This window comes from Excalfactoria chinensis, chromosome 4, assembly GCF_039878825.1.
Source record: "Excalfactoria chinensis isolate bCotChi1 chromosome 4, bCotChi1.hap2, whole genome shotgun sequence".
In the NCBI taxonomy this organism is placed as follows: Eukaryota; Metazoa; Chordata; class Aves; order Galliformes; family Phasianidae; genus Excalfactoria; species Excalfactoria chinensis.
The window spans coordinates 51,090,455-51,109,976 of record NC_092828.1 but is presented as its reverse complement, the minus strand read 5'-3'; the positions used below and the strand labels follow the sequence as shown (position 1 = coordinate 51,109,976).

The 19,522-nt window shown below is 51.6% G+C and overlaps 1 protein-coding gene across 4 annotated transcripts in view; it reads left to right on the top strand.

Annotated features, from left to right (window-relative positions):
- The first annotated feature begins 832 nt into the window (after positions 1 to 832).
- LEF1 (lymphoid enhancer binding factor 1) overlaps positions 833 to 19,522 on the top strand; it is a 54,408-nt gene continuing 35,718 nt past the window's right edge. Inside the window, exons 1-3 of one of the 4 annotated variants that reach the window (XM_072334627.1) lie at positions 833 to 1,237; positions 1,824 to 1,887; positions 3,110 to 3,243. In XM_072334627.1, coding sequence (XP_072190728.1) covers positions 1,028 to 1,237; positions 1,824 to 1,887; positions 3,110 to 3,243 — 408 coding nt within the window. In that variant the 5' untranslated portion in view covers positions 833 to 1,027. The remainder of the gene's footprint in view (positions 1,238 to 1,823; positions 1,888 to 3,109; positions 3,244 to 19,522) is intronic. The other 3 variants (XM_072334629.1, XM_072334626.1, XM_072334628.1) reach the window with 3 other exon arrangements.

The following is a 19,522-nucleotide window of genomic DNA, read 5'->3' as shown; positions in this document are numbered from 1 at the left end:
ACAAAACAAAACCCAAAACAACGAAAACCTCACCACATTCTGCTATAAAGCAATTTTGTGTGTCTAATAAACAGGGTGCCCGAAGCCCGCAGATGTGCAGAAGGACCGGGGAGGTCTCGCAGTTCTGACCCAACGCAGCGCTCGCGGAGCGCCGTGCGGTGCCTCTCCGTCCCCGTCTTTCTGTTCCTACTTTCCCCTCTCCTCGTCCGAGTCCCTCCCGCCGTGCCCCACTACCTGCTCCCGTCCTCGGTCTCATTCCTTACGGAGCCGTCGGGGGGAAGCGGTGCGGAGGCCCCGCGGCCAACGGAGCGCTCGGCCCCACGCCGCGCCGGAGCGGGCAGGGCACGGACAAGGCACGGGCAGGGCACGGGGCGCCCCGGCGACGGGGCCGGGATGTTGTGGAGCGGTGGTCCGCAGGATGCCCCGCACCGAACGCAACGAGTGGCATCGCTCCGATGTTTCCCGAGTGAGCGCGTCGGATGCTTTTGTTTAGATTTATTTTTTTTTCTTTAATTTTTTGGTTATCGACAAAACCTTTCGAACGCGTGTTCGCTCCCAACGGGGCGGAGAGGGGCACCGCTCCTGTAGCGCTCCCGGCCCCGCACGAGCGTACCCACACGGCGGCCGCCTCTGCAAACTTTCCCGGGGCCGGGCCCTTCCCCGCCACCCCCCCTCCCTCGCCCCTTTGCCGTCCCCCCCCCTCCCCGGTGTCACTCACGGCGGCGGCGCCTTTCATCTCCACCGCCCCCGCCCCGCCCCGACGGCTGGGGCGGGCGGGGTTCGGTTCGCCCAGCGGAGCCCCACGGCCTCCCTACGCCGTTCCCCCCGCGGCGGGCGCCGAGCGCGGAGGCAGCAACTTGGCGAGGACTTCGTGGGGTTTTTTTAATTCATTTATTATTTTTTTTTTCTCCTTCTTCTCTCCTCCTCCTCCTCTCTCGCCTCCTCCCTCGCCTCCTCCCCCGCCGCTCCTCCCGCTCCCTTCCCGCGGCGGGCCGGCGGCCGCAGCAGACGCCGCGCTGCCGCGAGGATGCCGCAGCTGCCGGGGGCCGGGGGCGGCGGGGGGGACCCGGAGCTCTGCGCCACCGACGAGATGATCCCCTTCAAGGACGAAGGGGACCCCCAGAAAGAGAAGATCTTCGCCGAGATCAGCCACCCCGAGGAGGAGGGCGACCTGGCCGACATCAAGTCCTCGCTGGTCAACGAGTCCGAGATCGCGCCCGGCGCCGGCGGGCACGAGGTGAGGGGCCGGGGGCAACGGGGAGCGGGGAAGGGCGGCCGAACCCCGTGGTGGCGGCCGAACCTTGGCGAAGGCCCCCTCGGCCCGGCAGGGCTCGGCGCGGCGCGGGTCCCGTGGGGCGGCCGGCGGTCCCAGCGCTGCCCCACACCCCCACGGGCCGTGGGCTCTTGGAAGGGTTCACATTGAACTGTCGGGAAGAAATTCCTGACGCTAAAACAACTTCGGGGCGAGCCGCTTGTCGGTGTTCCTGCCTTTTTTTCCGTTTTTTGTTTATTTTATTTTATTTTTAATTTTTTTTTCTTCCCCCTCCTGCACCCACCCCCCACCCCCACCCCCCAGAAATGCAGTAACGAGGGCAACCTGATTTTCCTTTTGCATTTTGGTACCCATTGGGCGTTTCGGCCGCCGGTGCTCGGCACGTTTCCGCACGCTGCCCCTCGGGCTGCGCTCTGCCCGGAGGAACCAGCTGTGCTGCCCCGCGCCGTCACTGTCCCGTCTTTTGAGGCGGACGGGCACAGCGAACCACCGCACAGTGACTTCTCCTCTTTTCCTTCCTCCTCTCCGGTGCCGGATTCCCCGCGGCCAGGTTTCCCGGCAGACTCCAGCGCAGGATTCCTACCATGACAAGGGCAGGGAGCACCCAGAGGAAGGTGAGAACCGCGTGTCCCGCGTGCTGCTCCCACCTTCGGGCTGCAGTCCGTGTCTGAATACGGTGCCTGCTGGGGACGAGGGAGCGTTTGGGGTGGAGGTGGAAGCACCGCCTGTTTATCTCTGGTGACCAAATGGTTGTCGAAAGTAAGACTTGATAAGGAGGCCACATGGATCCTCGCTGAAGAAATCACTGTTTTTAGGATGTTGATTTAACACAGCACGGCCGGCTGTGTTGGGGAGCAGTGTGATTTCCCCCAAGCACATGGTGCCCCTTCAGCCCCTAAGTCTCCATCTGAGCAGCCTTCCTGCCTTCTGTAACACACCAGCGGTTTGTTCTGGCTGAGGAAATAACAAAGTTTGTGGAATATTGCTTAGGGAGCCGGGCACGTGTACAAAGAACGAGTGCTGTGAAGGACAAAGGCTGTGCTTAACGTGCAGTGGTTGTGATCACAGGCTGAAGCAGGTCATCACCTCCACAGGAGTGGGATGCAGCTCAGCCCCAGTGCCTGCCGGGACCCTCTGGTTCCTCACAGAACTGGGCGCTGCACACCCTAACAGCTGCAGTGTCTGTGCTCATGGCTGTGAGGGAAGATCAGCTCTGTGCAGCTCTTTTTCCCCTTGCACCCTCTGAAATACTCACCTGCAGGCAGTCTCGCTGCCCAAACCCGTCCCTTTGCAGGACCCAGAGCCAAGCTGTTTCCTTACAAAATCATCTCCCCTCATGGGCTCCCCCTCCCCAAGGCCGTGGGTCTGCCCCGTGCCAGCCCTGCCCTCTGCTCCCAGTTAGGATAGGAGAGGGCGATTGCCCCTTGTTCTTGCTGTCTTCTCCCTCCCCTCCTAGCAATGATATGGGGAAGCCATGCTGGCAGTGCTTCCCAGTCCAACATCCTGGAGGGACGTGCGACGTGGGGGAAAACTGCTGCTTGAGAAACACGATGTCAGTGCTGGTGTTTCTGCCTACTCTGGCAGGGACTGGCCAAATAAATGAGTTGCTCTGAGGGTGTGTCACGTTGGCCCCTCACAAAGTGCACCGACTCCTTTAAGAATTAAGTCTTCTTCAAAAAAAATGTGGTTACAAATTGCTGGGACTGCTCTCTGCCAGAAATAATTGCCATAAGCAAGGGAATGTTCTCAGGCAGAATGTTTCTGTGAACGCACGGTACCTGTTTAAGTGAGGTGCACGCATGGGGAATAACACCGTCATTGTCTCCTCTTCCCTAGGAAAGCATCCCGACGGTGGCTTGTACAGCAAGGGACCATCGTACTCTGGCTACTCGGGGTATATCATGATGCCAAATATGAACAACGACCCGTACATGCCTAACGGATCTCTGTCACCACCCATCCCCAGAACAGTGAGTTCTTTCCCTGAAGACTTTTTGGGGTTCCTCCGTGGGTCCCACAGCGTGTGGCTGTGCCGTGCATTCGGGCTCTGACAGCGTTGGTTGCGGTCCCCGTGCTGAACCCCGTGACGAACCGCAGCGTGCTCGGAGCGGGGCCGGGGGGAGCCCTGCTTTACACTGCGGGATAATGTGCGGTGGGGCGATGTAAATGCTGTCTTTGTAGTCGTGAGGACAGATGTGATTTTTCTGGCGTTAACTCTTTGTTTGTTGAGGAGTCTCGAGGGCTGCAGCGGGGCTGCTCGAGCTGCCTGTCAGCGAGATGAAAAGGCTCGCTCCGCTTTTTGCCACCGGATACGGTATCGCCGGCTGCTGATTGACATTGATTCCCACCATCGGTTGCTCCATGCAAAAAGGCTTTGTGCATCGGGGAGTAGCGCTCGGGAGCGGCTCCCTCACCACTGCATGCGGCATCATGCTGGGGATCGGGGCGGCCTCCGATAGCTCCAGGATGGTCCCTCTGCTCGCGGTGCTGTAGGTGCCTTTTTGGATAGATCTTAACACACTTTCATTTTTGGATAGGAAATGCCTTTACGAATGGATCTTAGTGTCTTTTTAGTTTAGGGTAGTGAATTCCAATGAGTATGTGTAGAGGGTGATGGGAAGACAACATTGTAACGGTGATGGTTATATTGTCTACCCATCAATATAATGCATTGTGGGAGTTACATTAGAGTGGAGCAGGAAACAAAAAATTGCAATCTTTTTCCCATCCCTGCCCCAACCCTCGGAAGGTCAGGGAGTGTGCCTTATCCTTGCCGGGCTGGTGCAATTAGTCAACCTAACTAATGGTGAGTGGGCAGTGGGAAAGGGCAATATTCCCCCATGGCTCACTCCAGAGGCGGGCGCTGCATGCATGTGACTTCAGCCGAGGCGTGATCACAAACCCCACCCATCGCACGTACCCAGCGCTGGAGTTGTAGTGTCATAGATGTGTCTTCAGTCTCCATCTTCCGTACACCTAGTAGCTAATTTGGGGCAACCTATCAGAGAAGAGGCTGCCGCTTTCATTTTTGTGTGGTTTAGAACTGAAATGTCATTATTCTTGTGGTGCTGTGCCTCCTCTTCTCCAACTTAATTCTGGTCCAGAAAAAAAGTATTAATACGAGCAGCTCACTTTGGGCCTCAGGTAGCAGGGAGGACAAGGCTTGAGAAGGCAGCCCAGATCTCTGCAGCTTCAGGCACCAAGTTTTTCCAGATCCTCATGGTGCTGTGTGGCTGCAGTCAGTGATACCCTGCTCCTCCAGTGTGCTTCACTTCTGCTGATGGGTAGGGAAAGCCCCTTGAGGAGGAATAACCCACACAGAAGCATTTTACTGCCTCTGTAATATTTCTGAAGTCCTGTTAGAGGCATGCACCTTCTTTTTTGTTTTTTTAAGCCCATAAAACAGTCTGTGTCTCTCAGACATGTGCAGGAGCGTGCTCCGCTGGGGATATGAATGTTTTGCATCTCAAGTGCATCGAATTGCTGTTCCTACCCTGCTGTCGGTCTGGGTCCCATCTCAATGGCCCTGGCACAGCTGCTTTGCATGCTGTCCCCATCCCACAGCCAGGGATTAGCATCCCTGTCACTCCGGCCCTTCCGAGGCATTGGATTCACTTAAGAAAATTGCATTCAGAATAACTTAATCTAGCAAGCCAACGGCTTCTATTTTGAGACTTGGATCTTGTGGATGTGTTTATTTAGCTTGGGTTTCCCACTTCAAAGGAATCTGTCCTCTCAGCAAGAAAGTGATTGAGCACTTAAATAAAAACGTATTCATTCAATCTTTGGGGCTGAACGAAAAGTACAGTAGGGAGCTAATGCGCGTGCCAGCTTTGCTGATCGGCCAGGGATCGTCCCTGCAATGGGGAAGAAACGTGGTCAGAGCTGCTCCAGAGGAGTCCATCCGTGCTGTCTGCTGTGGGGTCTTGGGTCCGGAGTATCTTGGTCTGTCATCTTCAGAGCTGCCCAACCACTCATGCAGAAGTGCATGATGGAGCTGGAGGGTGTCTTCTTTATTCATCTGTTCTCTCTGTGTGGCTGTGAATGTAGGTGAGGTTGGAGCAGGAGGAGCTTGGTCAGCAGGCACTGCAGGTGTGAAGTGACAAGGCTGTGATGGGATCTTTGTCATATGGGAGGTGGGACTTGGAGCAGTGGGCATAAAGTGGTCACCAGCAGCTGATTTTGGTGCCTGTGGGATGGAGAGCAACGTGCTTCAGCACGGTGTCCTGTGGAATGTGTTTCTGGTTCCTCCTCCCTGTAGCACCACCTGCTTGGGAGCAGCTCTCTTTTTTGGTATCTGGTCACCAAGCTGTGCCTTGAGACTCTATTTCTACTATTTTCTGCTTCTTTGTTTCAAAACTGCCTCAGAGGTTTTTGTGACCGCATCTCTCCAGTTTTAACTTATCTTCGTGTCTCGATCTTTCCTTGAATCACAGGACCATTGAAGTTGGAAAATACCACTAAGATAATCCAGGTCACCCATCAACCTGTCCCCCCCCATTCTCACTGAACCATGTCACTCAGTGTGAAAATGTTTTATTTCAACATTCTTTTCCTCTCAAAGCCAAAATAGAACATTGTACCAGCCACTGGGAAGGATATTGTCCAAATCTTGCATAAACTCACCATAAAAAAAAATTGCAATTTGGAGCACAAAATTAGAGGCATTGGTGTTTTTCAAATGAATGCTATGCTTGGAGATAATTTATTTCCCCTGGAGTTGTGTTAAAATGCAGGTAAATTGCATCCAGTGTTGCAGGTGTGTTCAGGTGGTGCACTGCTACCTGCTCACTGTGTGCTTAGTGCCTGCAAAGTCTGGATGTGGGATGCCCTGTCCCACAGCACATCAGGTCAGATAATGCTTGGGCTCGGCATGGATGAGAAGAGCAGCTTCCCTGCCCTGGGAAGGGAGGCTTTTGGTTTTGCTGCCCTGTGGTGCTGTAACACTGAGTTACATCGGCGCTGTTCCCAGCTGCTTGGCTCTCTGCTGTGTGCCACTGGCATTTAACCTGACAAGTGAGTCGGAATGGAGCATGTTGGGTTTGGAAAAATGGTTACCCAAATGCCCCTCTCTCCCACACACGTTAATCTGTATCTTTGATACCCATGGGATAGGGAGAAGAGGAAGCTGTAATGGATTTAACGAGAAAAAATGAAAGAAGCACAAAAAAGTTTAGCTCTTAAATTTGTGGGTTTGTTGGGATTTCTTTCCCCCCCCTCTGTTATTTTGAGAATATTTCTAAGCTAAAGGCATCGAGACCCTGCTTGAGATGTAAATCTCCATGAGAAAAACTCAGAATAGGGGAGCTGCAAAAAAATGCCCATTTGTTAGGCAGCTCCCCTGCCAGTCTTTCTTAGGCTGGCATCAAACTACGCTCCTTATCAGAGTGACCTGTGGCAGATGGCGTCATACTTTGGAGTAAGGAATATGAACGCACTTTGGGAGAGCTGGTCAGCTTGATCTGGCTGTAGGTGCCCCTGTTCATTGCAGGGGAGTTGGCATAGATGACTTTTAAGGGTCCCTTCCAACTTAAACAGTTCTATGATTCTATGAAAATGCTGTCTGAATCAGAACCTTGTTAATGAAAGGATCTCCCAAAACAGACTGTACAAAAAGCATTTCCTCTCACTCCGAACCCTGTAATTTTTTTCTTTGCTTTGTTTTGTTTCTAGGGGCGTGTGTAAATGAGAATTTTACAGACTAATTGGGCAGAATCAGAAGTATCATTGCATCAGGAAATCTGGCTTACACAAAGCTGGTTCGGTGACTCTTGTGTTTGGGTTTTTGAGGGGAGTGGGGTTGTAGAGGGGTTTTGTGGAGCTTTTCCACCAGGTGTGGCTGTGTGGCTGTGGGTAAATACATCTTGTTTGGCAAATAGTTGTGTTCAGTGTTAAAACACCCCAAGTACCCCATTTTGCTTAAAGAAATTTTCTGCCTGATGTCTTCTGGACCAAGTGTTTTCCAGGGTCAGTCTTGCATTCTTGCTCTGGAGGCAACGATTTCCAGCCATGAAGCCAGGTTCTGTGGGCTGGCTTTGAGCTGTCCCATGTCACCTGTGCCTTGCCTCTGTGTCTCTGCTGCGTGGCTTCGCACCGCAGGGCTAGGCTGCTTGAGGCTGGGATGTGAACCTAGGGGGCAATGCAAGTTGTTAGGCTGCGGCTGGAGTGAGGGTGGAGCAAAAGTATGTGCCTGTGCAATTAAGCATGAAATAGGTAAGTTCTGTGGATAATTACCCGACGCTGAGTTGAGCTTGAGGACATGACCCATGGGAATGGCTGTGGGCTGGTGGCTGTGGGCAGATGCAGGGGAGATGTCCCGCTGGTGCCCCCAGCATGAAATAGGGCCACAAGCTGAGAGGACTTGTTTGCAAACAGGGAGCCTGATGAGAGATGTTCAGGAGGTGATGGCAGAGGTGGGAGCAAAATCCATGGCTCCTGAGCATCCTTCAGGAACCCATCTGGATGACAGCTCCTCTCTAGAGATATGTTTTTATGCTGGTGCTTCTTTGTCTTGTTTTGCTTTCATGAAAACAAGCCAGAAGTCTGAGAAAGTAAAAACCGGAATGTGTACAGAGTAGGAACTAAGAGAAGTTCTCAACACCTCTGTCTGATTAGAAGCAATGCTGATAAGAAGAAAGTTCCTGGTACTGCTGGCTTGGCTGTTTTGTACACTGCCTTTCCACGAAGGACCAGAGAATTCTGATGAAGTTTTTTTAAGAAAAAACAGGGAGGGACTTAAAAAGAAATGAGTGTAAAAACTTTTCCTCAAAAAGCACATTTCAGTCTTTTCCCTTTCTCCTTCCCTACTACCCCAGCAGCACCAGCATCTTCCTCCTCTTCTGTGTCTCATCTTTATTGCCATGCAGGGATGCAGGCTGCTTGCCCCCAGCATTCTGATGTGCATTCTTACTTCTTTCTTAGTCCCTCTATTAGAAACCCAGCACAAATGGGACCAGATAATGAGGACGGCGCACTCCCTCCCCTGGGAAGCTGCTGTCCATCCTGTGCTCCTCCAGCTTCTGAGCTCCTTCAGCATCCAGGAAAATAAGCAGCAATTATAGTAAAAAGTACTTTTTCATCCCAGTAATGGCTTGATGCTGAAAAGCAGGGTTGCAGCATCACACGGACCTGACTTCTGATGCTGTTTCAGGAACCTCTGCGATGCTATGCGCGTTGCCCGCTGGCTTCCGGGGGCTGGTGTTTGTGTGCCCATGCCTGGGGCTGCTGGTGGGATGGATGGGACAGACAGAGGAAGAGTGGGATGTCTTAGCAGCCTGGCAGCTGGCAGTTCTGGCACCCTGTGCTCCCCCTTAGTGCTACTTTGTGGGCATTCTCCTGTCAGAGAGGAAAGATCTCTCAGGGAGTGCAGAGGGAGGAGTAAATTTTCTGGGGATGGAGGAAGAGTAGAGAGGAGCAGGAAAAGAAAACCAACATGTGCACACTGGATGAAGATAGGAAAGGCTTTTTTCTTAATGCTTTTCAAAATTGAGCTTTTGCGTTGTGGTAAAGAGATGGCTTGCTACGTTTGGCACCACTTTCAGCCTCAGTGTTGCTGTGCGTCCAAAGGAGCAGCCAAAGTATCCCTGAGACAGTACCGACAGTACCAACAGTCCCAGTAGTGACAAGGATGTTGGTGTGGTGTTTGCAGGGAAGGAGGGCAGGTCCCGTGCCGCCGTCTCTGAAATGGGGCTGTAATGACTGCAGGGAAAATAGGAGTTCTGGAATGGCAGAAGGCAAACTATGCAGCTAAGAGGAAATTATTTTTATTGCTAATACACGAGTACTCGTAACGTCTAATTCTTTACAGCTTATAACGTTTAATTCTTTACAGCTTATGCTTTATTTACACATTCTTTGCTCCTCACCACTCCTCACGCCGTAGTGGCAGCAAGCATATTTCAAAACTACTGTTCTCAAAAGACTCAATTCAGTGGCTTCATAATGAATAGAAGTGCTTGTTGAAGCAGCAGCGGTACTCCGGGCAGGAGCGGCTCAGCTGTGCGGCATCCTTGGCTCTGCCTCTCGTCCTCCCCATCCTCCTCATCCTCCCCATCCCTTTTCCTTCCCACCGGTTCATTTTAAGGCTTCCCTGGAAATGCGTTCCCGGGACGGTGTGGGCGTGTATTTAATCAAAGCTTGGGGCCTCCTTTCTAGCTGGAGATTTTTGCTTTTGTGCTCACCCTTGAGGGCAGGGGAGGAGGGGATGGAGGGCAGGAGCATCCGACACCCCCGAAAATAGCTCTTTGGCGATCTTTAAGGCAGCGTTATGACTGTTGTGTGGCTGGAGCAGAGGAAATCTAAGAAGGAGCTCTGCGGAGCTTTATACTTCCAGATCACTGGTTATCTTCCCAGATAACGGATGGGGATTTAATGCTCGTTCGCCACGTGTTGTGCCTGGTTTAAGCTAAGCGAACTGCTGTCAGTTTACTACAAGGAGTTGCAGAGGGAAGCAGCACCCAGGGCATCTGTAGCATTTTGCCTTGCATCAGGTGCTAGAAGTCACTAAATGCACTGTGAGTCACAATATTTTTTCTCGATTTGACTCGCTTACCCAATCATATTTTTACTTCAGCCTTTAGGCTTGAAAAAACATGTGCATAATCAGTTCATTTTGTGTGGTCTAGGCTATAAAAATGCCCCCTCTGTTCTTTCCATATGAAAAACATGTTTTTAATTTTGGGGAACTTATATAATTTTCTGTGCTTTCTTTTGTATTTCAGATTGAAAACAAATGCTGCCTTCCCCTAACTTTGCATGTTCCAATTACGGAGTTGTGAAAATAAGTCATCCCTCAGCTTTTGTTACTTTAAAACAGCTATCGGTGATGTCAGAGTCAATACTAAAAGCATTAAGAATGCTGGCAGAATGTAATGCAGCTGCAATCCAACATGATGTTGGAAATGGGGTTGAGAGCATAAAGGCTTTCCATATTCCCAGGGCGCACAACTGCTCGCGGCCTTGGCTTTGATCTCTTCAAAGGCTGCTGCCTCCTCCTCGATGGAGAGACTTGGCTGCCACTCGCTCGCATTGAAAAAAGGCAGAGGTCTCTATTCAGGCAGAAATCAATCACTGTGCAGGAACAATTATGTGTAATTCAACCATCATGAAAACAGGACGAGATTATGGGTTTGTTACCTGAGTGACTGCGTGGAGATGGGGAGCAGCGGACACCGGCGTCCTGCTGGCACGCTGCATCTCGGTGACAATTAGGGACGTGCGAGCGGTGCGGCGGGCGGGGGCGGCGGGATGACAAATGCTGGTCACGCCGTCCAGCAGAGCAGAAAATGAGGTTACAATTGGGAGATAATGTTTGCATATGTAACCATATTTCAGCAAGCTGGGCAACTTCAGGGAGCGGAGGAGATGGGCTATCGTAAACAACACCGCTGCGCGCGGCGAGCTTTCTGCGACCTCGGCGTGAGAAACCCGGGCACCACGTCCTAATGAGCTGCCTGCTGGACGCAGCCTGAGGGCGAGAATTTCCTTAAAGAAGCTGGCTCCAGCCCCGAGGGCAAAGGGAGCACATGGGAGAGGGTTAGTGCGGGTGCGTCGTCCCCTCCCTCTGCCTTCCCTCATCGGAGGGGATTTGTTTCGCCTCGCAGCAGCACATCCCCAAGCAGAGTGTTCTTGGATTTGCATGGCAACGTTTTGGCGGTGGTAGACTGGCTGCCGGGGGTGTGACATGACGGTCAAAATATCTTCTGATTTATAATGGCCTCCTTTAATTAGGAACTTGGTGCTTTTTTTGCCCCGAGTAGTGAGCAGTGGCGCACTGTCTTTAAAAAGGGAAAGAACCAGCGTGCATAGTATCAGCCACGAGAATATTTATTTCAAGTGTTATTGCCTATAAAGTCTTAAAATAGTTTTCCTCCCAAAAAGGCAAAATAAAACACAGATGACTGATTATAGAACGGTATCCCTGCTCGGCTCGGTACATAGGACACGCTTCACCTTTTATACTGCTCGTGCCTAGACATCAGAGGCGCAAGAAGCTGCTTTGAGTTACAGATCTTCAAACAATAAGTCAAAACAAAAAATCAATCCCTCCAGTCCCTGGGTGCAGTTAGCTAAAGATAAAAGAGAAAAATAAAGTTATGCTAAAGCAGATAGAGGAAAGGAACAGATATGCCAAGGAAACACAGAGGACAAGTGCAGAGCTGAAGCGGGCCCAGTGTGAGCCAACATCAATGAATTTTTATCTTATCAAAAAGTTTTAGGGTTGCCAGTTTATTTCAGACTGGATCACTCTGCTTCAGGGCTGCCTGGAGCCTTGCCTTCAACGTGAGCTGCTCTCCCCACCCTCACACACCTCCTGCACGCCCCTAAATACCAAGGCAGGGGGCTAGGCTGTGCCTCTCCCTCCCTGAGAAACCGCTGTAGAGTGCAACAGCGAACCGAGGGCTCTGAAAATCCCTACAAAGATGAACTGAGATTTCGGATCGTTTGGTGAAAAATGTGGCATCTCAAACTAAAACAGTGAAAGCATTTTCTTATGGCAGTATGTCCCACCTCCCTCTGCCTCCCCGTGCATTTAAATGGTCAAAGGGTGTTTTTAACGTGGGGGGGGGGGGGGGGGGGGAAAGAGCAGTGTTATTTATCTTTTTGGATGGTTGGCTGATTCATTATGTTTTTGATGCCAGCTGTCTTGACTGAACCGAGCACGCTGCTTAAGCCTTTGCCTACAAGGGGGAGAGCATCACACCTCATGATCCTGGTATGTGTCTGGATAGCTCCAAGAGCACAACCAGCTGGGAACATTGATCGGTGGTGGGAAGTCTGGCTGATGCCTACCATGGGACAGCAGATCGGACAGAGACACGTTGTGGCCCTAAGCAAAGTGCAGGGGACCAGCAGATGTGCTGGGCTGGAGGCACTGATGCTGGGTGCTGCTGTTGCTGTGGGTTTTAGGGGATTTCAGAGAGCTGCTCGCTAACCTGCTTCTGGCTCTTCTCACTTCAGGCTGCTCTGAGGGAAATGTATGTCACGCTTTTCTTTGTAAACAATGACATCAGCTGCTACAGAGATGTTTATGGGATTGCAAACTGAACAGGAAAAGAGTTAATGAGCATAGATGTTACTGTGAGATATGATGTGAGACGAGGTGAAAAACCAACACCTTCCATCTGATTTCCGTAAGCTGGAAGTTGCCCCGCACAGCAGAAATGCTCAGCCAGTCAAAAAAAAAGAAACAACATGTAACAACATCTGCAGTTTTCTATCTAATCCCATTCATCTCTGGGTCGACTGTGCCTTAAAGAGAATTGCTTTGGTTTTTTAGTAGCTGTCCCCTGGGTTGCCAGCAGCAGAGGCTGAGCTGGGGCCGGAGCTGTCCCGACAGGGCCAACCTGTTTCTTCTGGTCCCACCGTCTGGTGACATTGTCTGGGCAGAACATCTTGCTTACTGCAAAGGTGCAAACAGGTCTGTGGCTTGGAAATGGAAACGCTGGCTGTGGGACACGCTGCTTGCTGACTGAGGGAGAAGCCGTGATAAAGACAGCTGATGCCTAGGCAGGGAGCAGGAGGTCATGACAAAATGAGAAACCCTGTACAGAAGAGACATGTGGTGCCTTCTGATCTTGTTTCCTTCCTGAAGGATGCAAAGCACAAGTTTCGAAACGTGCTGGTTTGAAGCAGGATGAACCGGGAGGCTTTCAGCCAAGCGCAGGGCTCAGTCAGCCAAACCTGAAGCGGAAGGTGCTGTAGCCAACCCCGCAGAGTGCTTTGCTTGTTTTTGTTTGATGCCTGCACTGTGTGGACACAAAAGAGTGGTTGGAGCTTTGGGCCCCACCTGCCCAGGGAACAAGGCCCTGCCTGGCCACTGTGGCGAGCACCAGCTGCCTGCCTTCCCTCTTTCAAACCTGGAGATCCAGGAACGTGCTGGCCGGCCTTGTGCTTCTCAGCGTGAGGCTTTTCTCTCTTTGTCTTTCCCAGCCTGGCCATGCCAAGTGTCCCAACAACAGCAGAGCAATAGTGCTCCTCATTTAGGGCAGCATCTCACTGAAGCACTTGGATTTCAACAGCACAAAGGCAACTCTGATGTGCCAAAGGACATCCTATGCCCCATAGGATTTGTCCCTCTCTAGAGAAGACAGCCAGACAAAGATCCTTAGGGAGGGCACCTGGGCAGGTGGTGGCTGCTGGTGGGCATGCCTATGACTTGGCTTCACCAGAGCAGACAGAGCCCTGGGGGATGTGTTGGCACAGAGACCTTTCCTAGTGCAGCCCAGCCTGCAATAGGAGGCAGATGTTTGCAGAGCATGTGTTATAGAGATCAGACCAGTCAAAACTTGACTGGCCTGCAGTAATGCTCCTCTCCTCACAACAGTGGCAGCTGAGTTTTCTTTGGCTGGAGGTAGGAGAGAGCTGTTGTGCTCAGGGCAGCAGCCTTCATGGGGCAGCCAGGGCCCGCTCTGCCATTTCCAGCCCTTGACATGCCCAGGACACCCCATGCAGGCTCCCCATCCCCTTGTCCCAAGCCGCATGGGAGCAGTGAACATAGCGATGATGGCAGGGTTATGCAGCTGTCAGTTTACATGCCTGCCTACCCCAGTAGCTCACACATCATCCCACCACATCCAACATGGCCCCAAGCAGGGGCTGCCAACATGCGCTGCATCACTGGCAGTGCTCTTTGGGACTGGGCATAAGGGAGGGAGGCCATCTCCAGCTCTCCCCCAGCAGCCTGAGCAGCTGGACAATCAGAAATATTGAATTAGCTTTGTTATGCCGCTGATGTGAAGTCATTACTGTGTAAGCCGATGCAGTCCCATTATTGCTGATGGGATTGTGGCTCTTCATGTCACAGGTGAATTGGGCTCAATTAACTGGAGCTGCGGTCTTAATTAGATGCTCTGTTCTCCAAGCCTCTTTGCAGAGGTGGGACACCCATCCCACCTCACCACCCCACGATCCCCTGAGAAGAGATGGCTGCAAGTTACCCTGGGTAGAGTACAGCATCCTCACCTGGGAAGCAGGACCCATCGTGAGGCCATGCCCATCTGCTGGAGGGGCCCTTCCTGAGGCACCACTCGCTCCACTAAATATAGCTCTTGCCTGGACTCTATTTCTGGCACCCATTTTAGGCACCGGGAGCCCTGTGGGACCCCTGCTGCTGAGAGTGGCGGGAGGAGCAGCAGCTTCCTGAGGGCCCATGTCCTTCCCTGTCAGGAAGGATGTGCTTGGGACGGAAAGCTTGCGTGGGGCTTCCCAGCCAACTGCTGCCAGACAGACGGTGTGACAGCTGATGGCTGCCTCCCCCCAGCTAACCAAGAGTTCCTTCCTCTGCCTGCTGAAAGCTTCTTTTCCATTTTGTCCATCTTTGAAAGCTCATGGGAAAGTAGCCAGCTGGAGTCCTCTGCCCACCAATGACATGACCAGGGGGACGAGGCTAAATGTGTGGTTGAAGGCTGGTTGAGTGCACAGCCAACAGCAAACCCCTCTCAAACCACTTCCCTCCGTCACCCTGGGACTCAGCGGGGTCGTTGTTGCTACCCTTCACGTGTTGGCTTGTGAGCCAGAAAGTGCCTGTAGATAGCAAGGAAGGGACCGGCAGCTGGAGGCCCTGATGGCACTTGGGGATGGTAGAAGTCGTATTTTCTCACGGCCTTGCCTTCCCTTTGGAAGCTGGGGAGCTGTGGGCAGCCACGGAGCTGTGGGCAGCTGCAGGGCTGGTTTGGGGCAGGGGATACTTATCCCCAGCCAGGCTCCCCTGGAGTGCAGCTCCATGTTGGTGCCCCGTGGTTTAGTCCCATTGTCCAGGCTGGGCATTGCTTTGAGCTCTTGCTGTAGATGCTCATCCCGCAGATGTTCTAAAATTACATTTTTGGAGGCTTGCTTGGGCTGAGGGGGGACAGTGCCTCCAGGGGATACTCAGGGAAGAGTTGCCTGAGCTGTCCTGCCTGTAATCCCCTGGCCTTAATGAAGGACCCCTGATTTCTCAGTGAGTATGCAGGTGCTAGACTGGTACTTAGCGCCCTGGGGTCTGCAATACCAAAACATGCCTGTCGCTGCTTGAAGGGCAGGCGCAGAGGAAGGTGCTGCTATTTTGGTTTGCAGTGGTTGCTTCGCTGCGGAGATAAGCTGTGGTGGGTGGGATGCACATCAGACACTACCCTGCACTCAAAAAAAACAGAAAACAAACAGAAAACTGAGATAAGCAGTGCTTTAAGGAAGATCAAAAACTTGTCTGTGTTTTTCCTTGCCTTGGGAGAATATATGGTCCTACCACCAGATCAAATGCAGGTTAGTGTAGGTACACACAAGGCTCTTGTGCAGAAAGGTGGCAAATGAACACTGTTACTGAGAGGATATGACAGGCTTGGTGTGCATCATCGCATCCACACACCACGAAAGAGCTCTGAAAAAGTTATTTGCGTTTCAGTCTAGGTGCTCAAGCATTCCCACGCAGTAGTGGGAGGCAGGGAGATGGCTGTTTTTCAGGCGGGAAGGGCACAAAACACGCCTCTGGTTACTTTGTCTCCTTCAGTATCTTGCAGTGGTGCATTGTTGCTTTCTCAGCCTGCTTTGTTTTTGTTTCACCCTGGCTTCGCTGGAGCAGTAGCTCCTGTTTGCACTGAATTACGCGCTTTCAGCCCTGTCACCACAGATGGGTCAAAACCCAATGGTTGGATGAAAGCACAACGCTGCTGAGCTGTATTTTCTTGCTGAAAGTTTGTACGCATCTCCCTTTCACTTGCATAGCTTGCATACGTCGGGGCTGCTCTCTACTGCTATTGCTGAGCAATAAGTCACTCTCTAAACTTAGCTCTGATCCCAGCCGTCTTCCCCTAGAGATGCACACTGCTTCTTTCTTCCGCAGTTGCCAACAGGCAGGTTGCATTCATCCCACATATCCGAGATCCTCTGATGGTGCTTGGTGGTATCCCTGCTTCCGTGAGTGTTGCTCCGGTGTGTCCATCTTGGGGATGGCTTCGCTCTGGGAGCTGCTGCTGGGAGGGTATGCAGGCAGCTCTCCTCTCTCAGTGAAATCCCGTGCCAGCTGGGTAATGGGGGGAGATTAATGACTGCCTTGGAAGCCAGTTATCCAGCATGCCGGCCGGAGGGCAAGCATCGTGATAGTTGCAGCAGCTGGTTTGGAGAGGAGGGAAATGAGGGGAAGATAAAATTGCACGCCCAGAATGCCAGGGTAGCCTGTGTTCATGCTTTGATGTCTTCTCCTTCCACACCCTCCTGTGGGTTCAAAATGAAACTAGACTGCATTTATAATGGGTGTGTGAATATCTGTATTTAGCTGCAGCAAGTGAGCTTTTGGGCTGGAGCCTCATGTGTGTGTTGTGCTGGGGAGATGCAGCTGGGAGCAAGGCAGGGAGCTTTCTGTGCCCTGCTGTGGGGTCACACAGACACACACCCATCAGCCCACTGATTTGGGAACTGCAGCTCAACAAATCCCAACAGGCATGGATGCAGGAGGAGACTCAGCACCCTTTTGTTCCTCCTTAGTGGTGCTGAAGGTTGTAGGTCAGCAAGCAGGCTCCCGTTGCCCCTCTTTGTGACCACAGTCAGATTGGTGGCTAGGATGTTGACTCTACACAATCAACAGACAGCTGCAGACCCACATCAAATTCCCTAGAACCAGTGTATACAACTGAAAAAGCAAGGCTGAGAGACTGGAAAGAACAGCACTCCTCCTTCTGCCAAGGCACTTCTGAGTGTGCAAACAGGAGCTCCACCAGCCCGCCGGGCGCACACAAGAAGGCAGCTTGGGGGAACAGAGCTGCTCCTGCTATTGTGCAACACCACTGCATCCACTTCTGCACAGCGTGCTTTAATCAGCAGCCCTCCCTCTGGCCCCCAGGCCTCAAAATTCCACAAAACCCAATTAACAGAGATGAGAGAACTCTAGCATGTATACATATGAAATTTCAGAAGGCTAAAGAAGAGACTCCTAATACCATAAAGCCTGCCCTAAAGTAAAATTTGCATCTGAAATCTACATAGCTAACCCCTGCAAGGAAGACAAGATCATTGAGTGCACTGCTTTCCACCTTCCCCCCCTCCCCCCCCCCCACACACACAGGGTAACATACCCAGATTTTATTGGGTTTGAGTCCAGTCAGTTTGCAGCTAGGGAGCACTGCAGAGCCAAAGCAGCACCAACCCTGCGTGCAGCACAGCTGCCCCATAGGAGAGCAGCAACCCTGGAGGGTCAGAACTTCTCCAGGTGAGCAGCCCAATGCAGGTTCATACAGTGCTTATACAGGCTTATTAGGGGGAAGTATTTAAGACTGAGCTAATTAGCACCCACCAATTTAGCACACCGAGCTCAGGTCTTTCATGCTTTGTTGACCCAGTGGTACACTGACTTGTTCAGGTTCCCTGCCCTGAGAAAACAACTAAGAACAAACAAACAAACAAACCTCAGCAAATAAATAAATAAATAGTCCTTTAGATATGGGTAAAGCATTCAGAGAGGAACTGATGAAAAAAATAACCCTTTCAGATCAGTCCTCTGTTTTACCATCTTGTTTGTTTCAGATACACAGTTTCTCCTCCTGTTATCCTACCTGTGGTTTAATTGCACACTAATGCTTCTGGGGCTGTGCTCATTTTTGAATCTCCGTGTGCACACCCTCAGTAAGAGTGGCACACCACTGCCCTCTTCAACTGGGAGGAACCAGGTGAGAGCTGAAGCCCCTCGCCCAAATTCCTCCAGGAGCACAGCATACCCCCTAGCAGAGCAGGGGGATCAGGCAGCATGCTGGCAGCACAGGTAAGCATTTCACTGCCAAAACACGAGGCCTCAAAGCTGCTTTTTTTATTACCTCCGGATTCTGCAGAGGGCTCGTTATCTCACGCCGCAAGCCAGCATGATCAAAGCCCCAGGAAAGGTCAGGCATTCCTGCAGGAGCCACACTCAACCAGCACTCCCCCAACCCACAACACCTCCTGAAATCCTTTATCTCACTAACAAGCCAGCCTACAGATTAGCCAGCCCTGCCCCAGCTTGATGGTGAGAGCACCCAACACCTGGCCTGGGTTTTCTGAAGAGGAGAGTGGGTTTTCTTCTTTTATTCTTTATGATTTTGTTTTGTGAAGGAAGCAGAGTTTCCTTCCTCCACGTTAACGCAAGGGAGCTTGATGCTGAGAAAAAGACACATCTCTGTGCCGCACTGAAGAAGCTGCTTTTCTCACAGCGTCGGCTCCTGGTGTATCACACAAAGTGATACAAATGGTGCACTGAAATATCCTGCACCTGAAAAATCATCCATGGCACCTTCCAGTGAGAGGGTGTTGCTCTCTCGGTGTTTGACTGGCCTGTTATCCCACAGAAGCATGGTTGTCACCCTCTTCCTCTGCCACGCTTTGAGGTGCAGAGGTGTGTAACTTGCAACGAAAATCAAACTGTCCCTAATAATGGGGCAGTGGTAAACTTCAGAAGTTTCTCTTGTAAAAAATAACACGTAACTCTGGCACAGTGTCGGAGGTTCACAGGTTTGAGGTGTGACTGTGGGACAGACCCCTCGCCACAGGCAGGGTGCTGAGAGCAGCCGTAGGACCATCTGGAGGGGTGATTTATGGGGAACTCGGGCAGTCTGGCAATTCAGGCTCTCTTTTATGATGTTTAGACTTTTACCCATGTTATAAAGTGCAGCACAGGCTTTTTATGAGGATGTAGGTGCCTGCTGCACAAAGCTCGGGCTGTGGGTTGGGTGTTGTTTTTTCTTTTAAGAGTGACTTTAAATTTTAAAGGGCAGCTCTTGAATTTAAAAAAATAATAATAATAATAATAAAAAAAATCAAGTCTAGCAGCAGGCAGGAATATCCCACGCAGGATTTAAAAGGCATCACGTGCATTGTGCATACCAGCAGCAATTTTTAAGCCCTCTGGCACCTTCCCAGCGGCAAGCACAGAGGCCAAAGCAAAGTTGGAGGAGATCCAGCCCTGCCATCAGTGGGAGAGACATTTTGGGTCTGGAGAACCTATGTTTGGGTCACACTGTCTTTTGGCGGCTCTCAGAGGCTGACTTAGCACCGTTGCTAATAGAGGAACATCCCTTAAAGCCTGCTTGGTTGGCTCATGGTGTTCCTGGGCCTGGAATCCACAGCTGAGCATCCGTACCTGGTTTGTACAAAGTATGTGTGTTTGAAGCTCTGCTTCTTTACACTTGTGCTTCACCCCAGTTGTTCTCTGCTCATGCTGTGCTGTATACTGTGATCGTTAACACTTCTAGCTACACTCACAATTTTGTGTCTCCATGGTGTTATGATCCTTCGTGGGACTGATCCAGA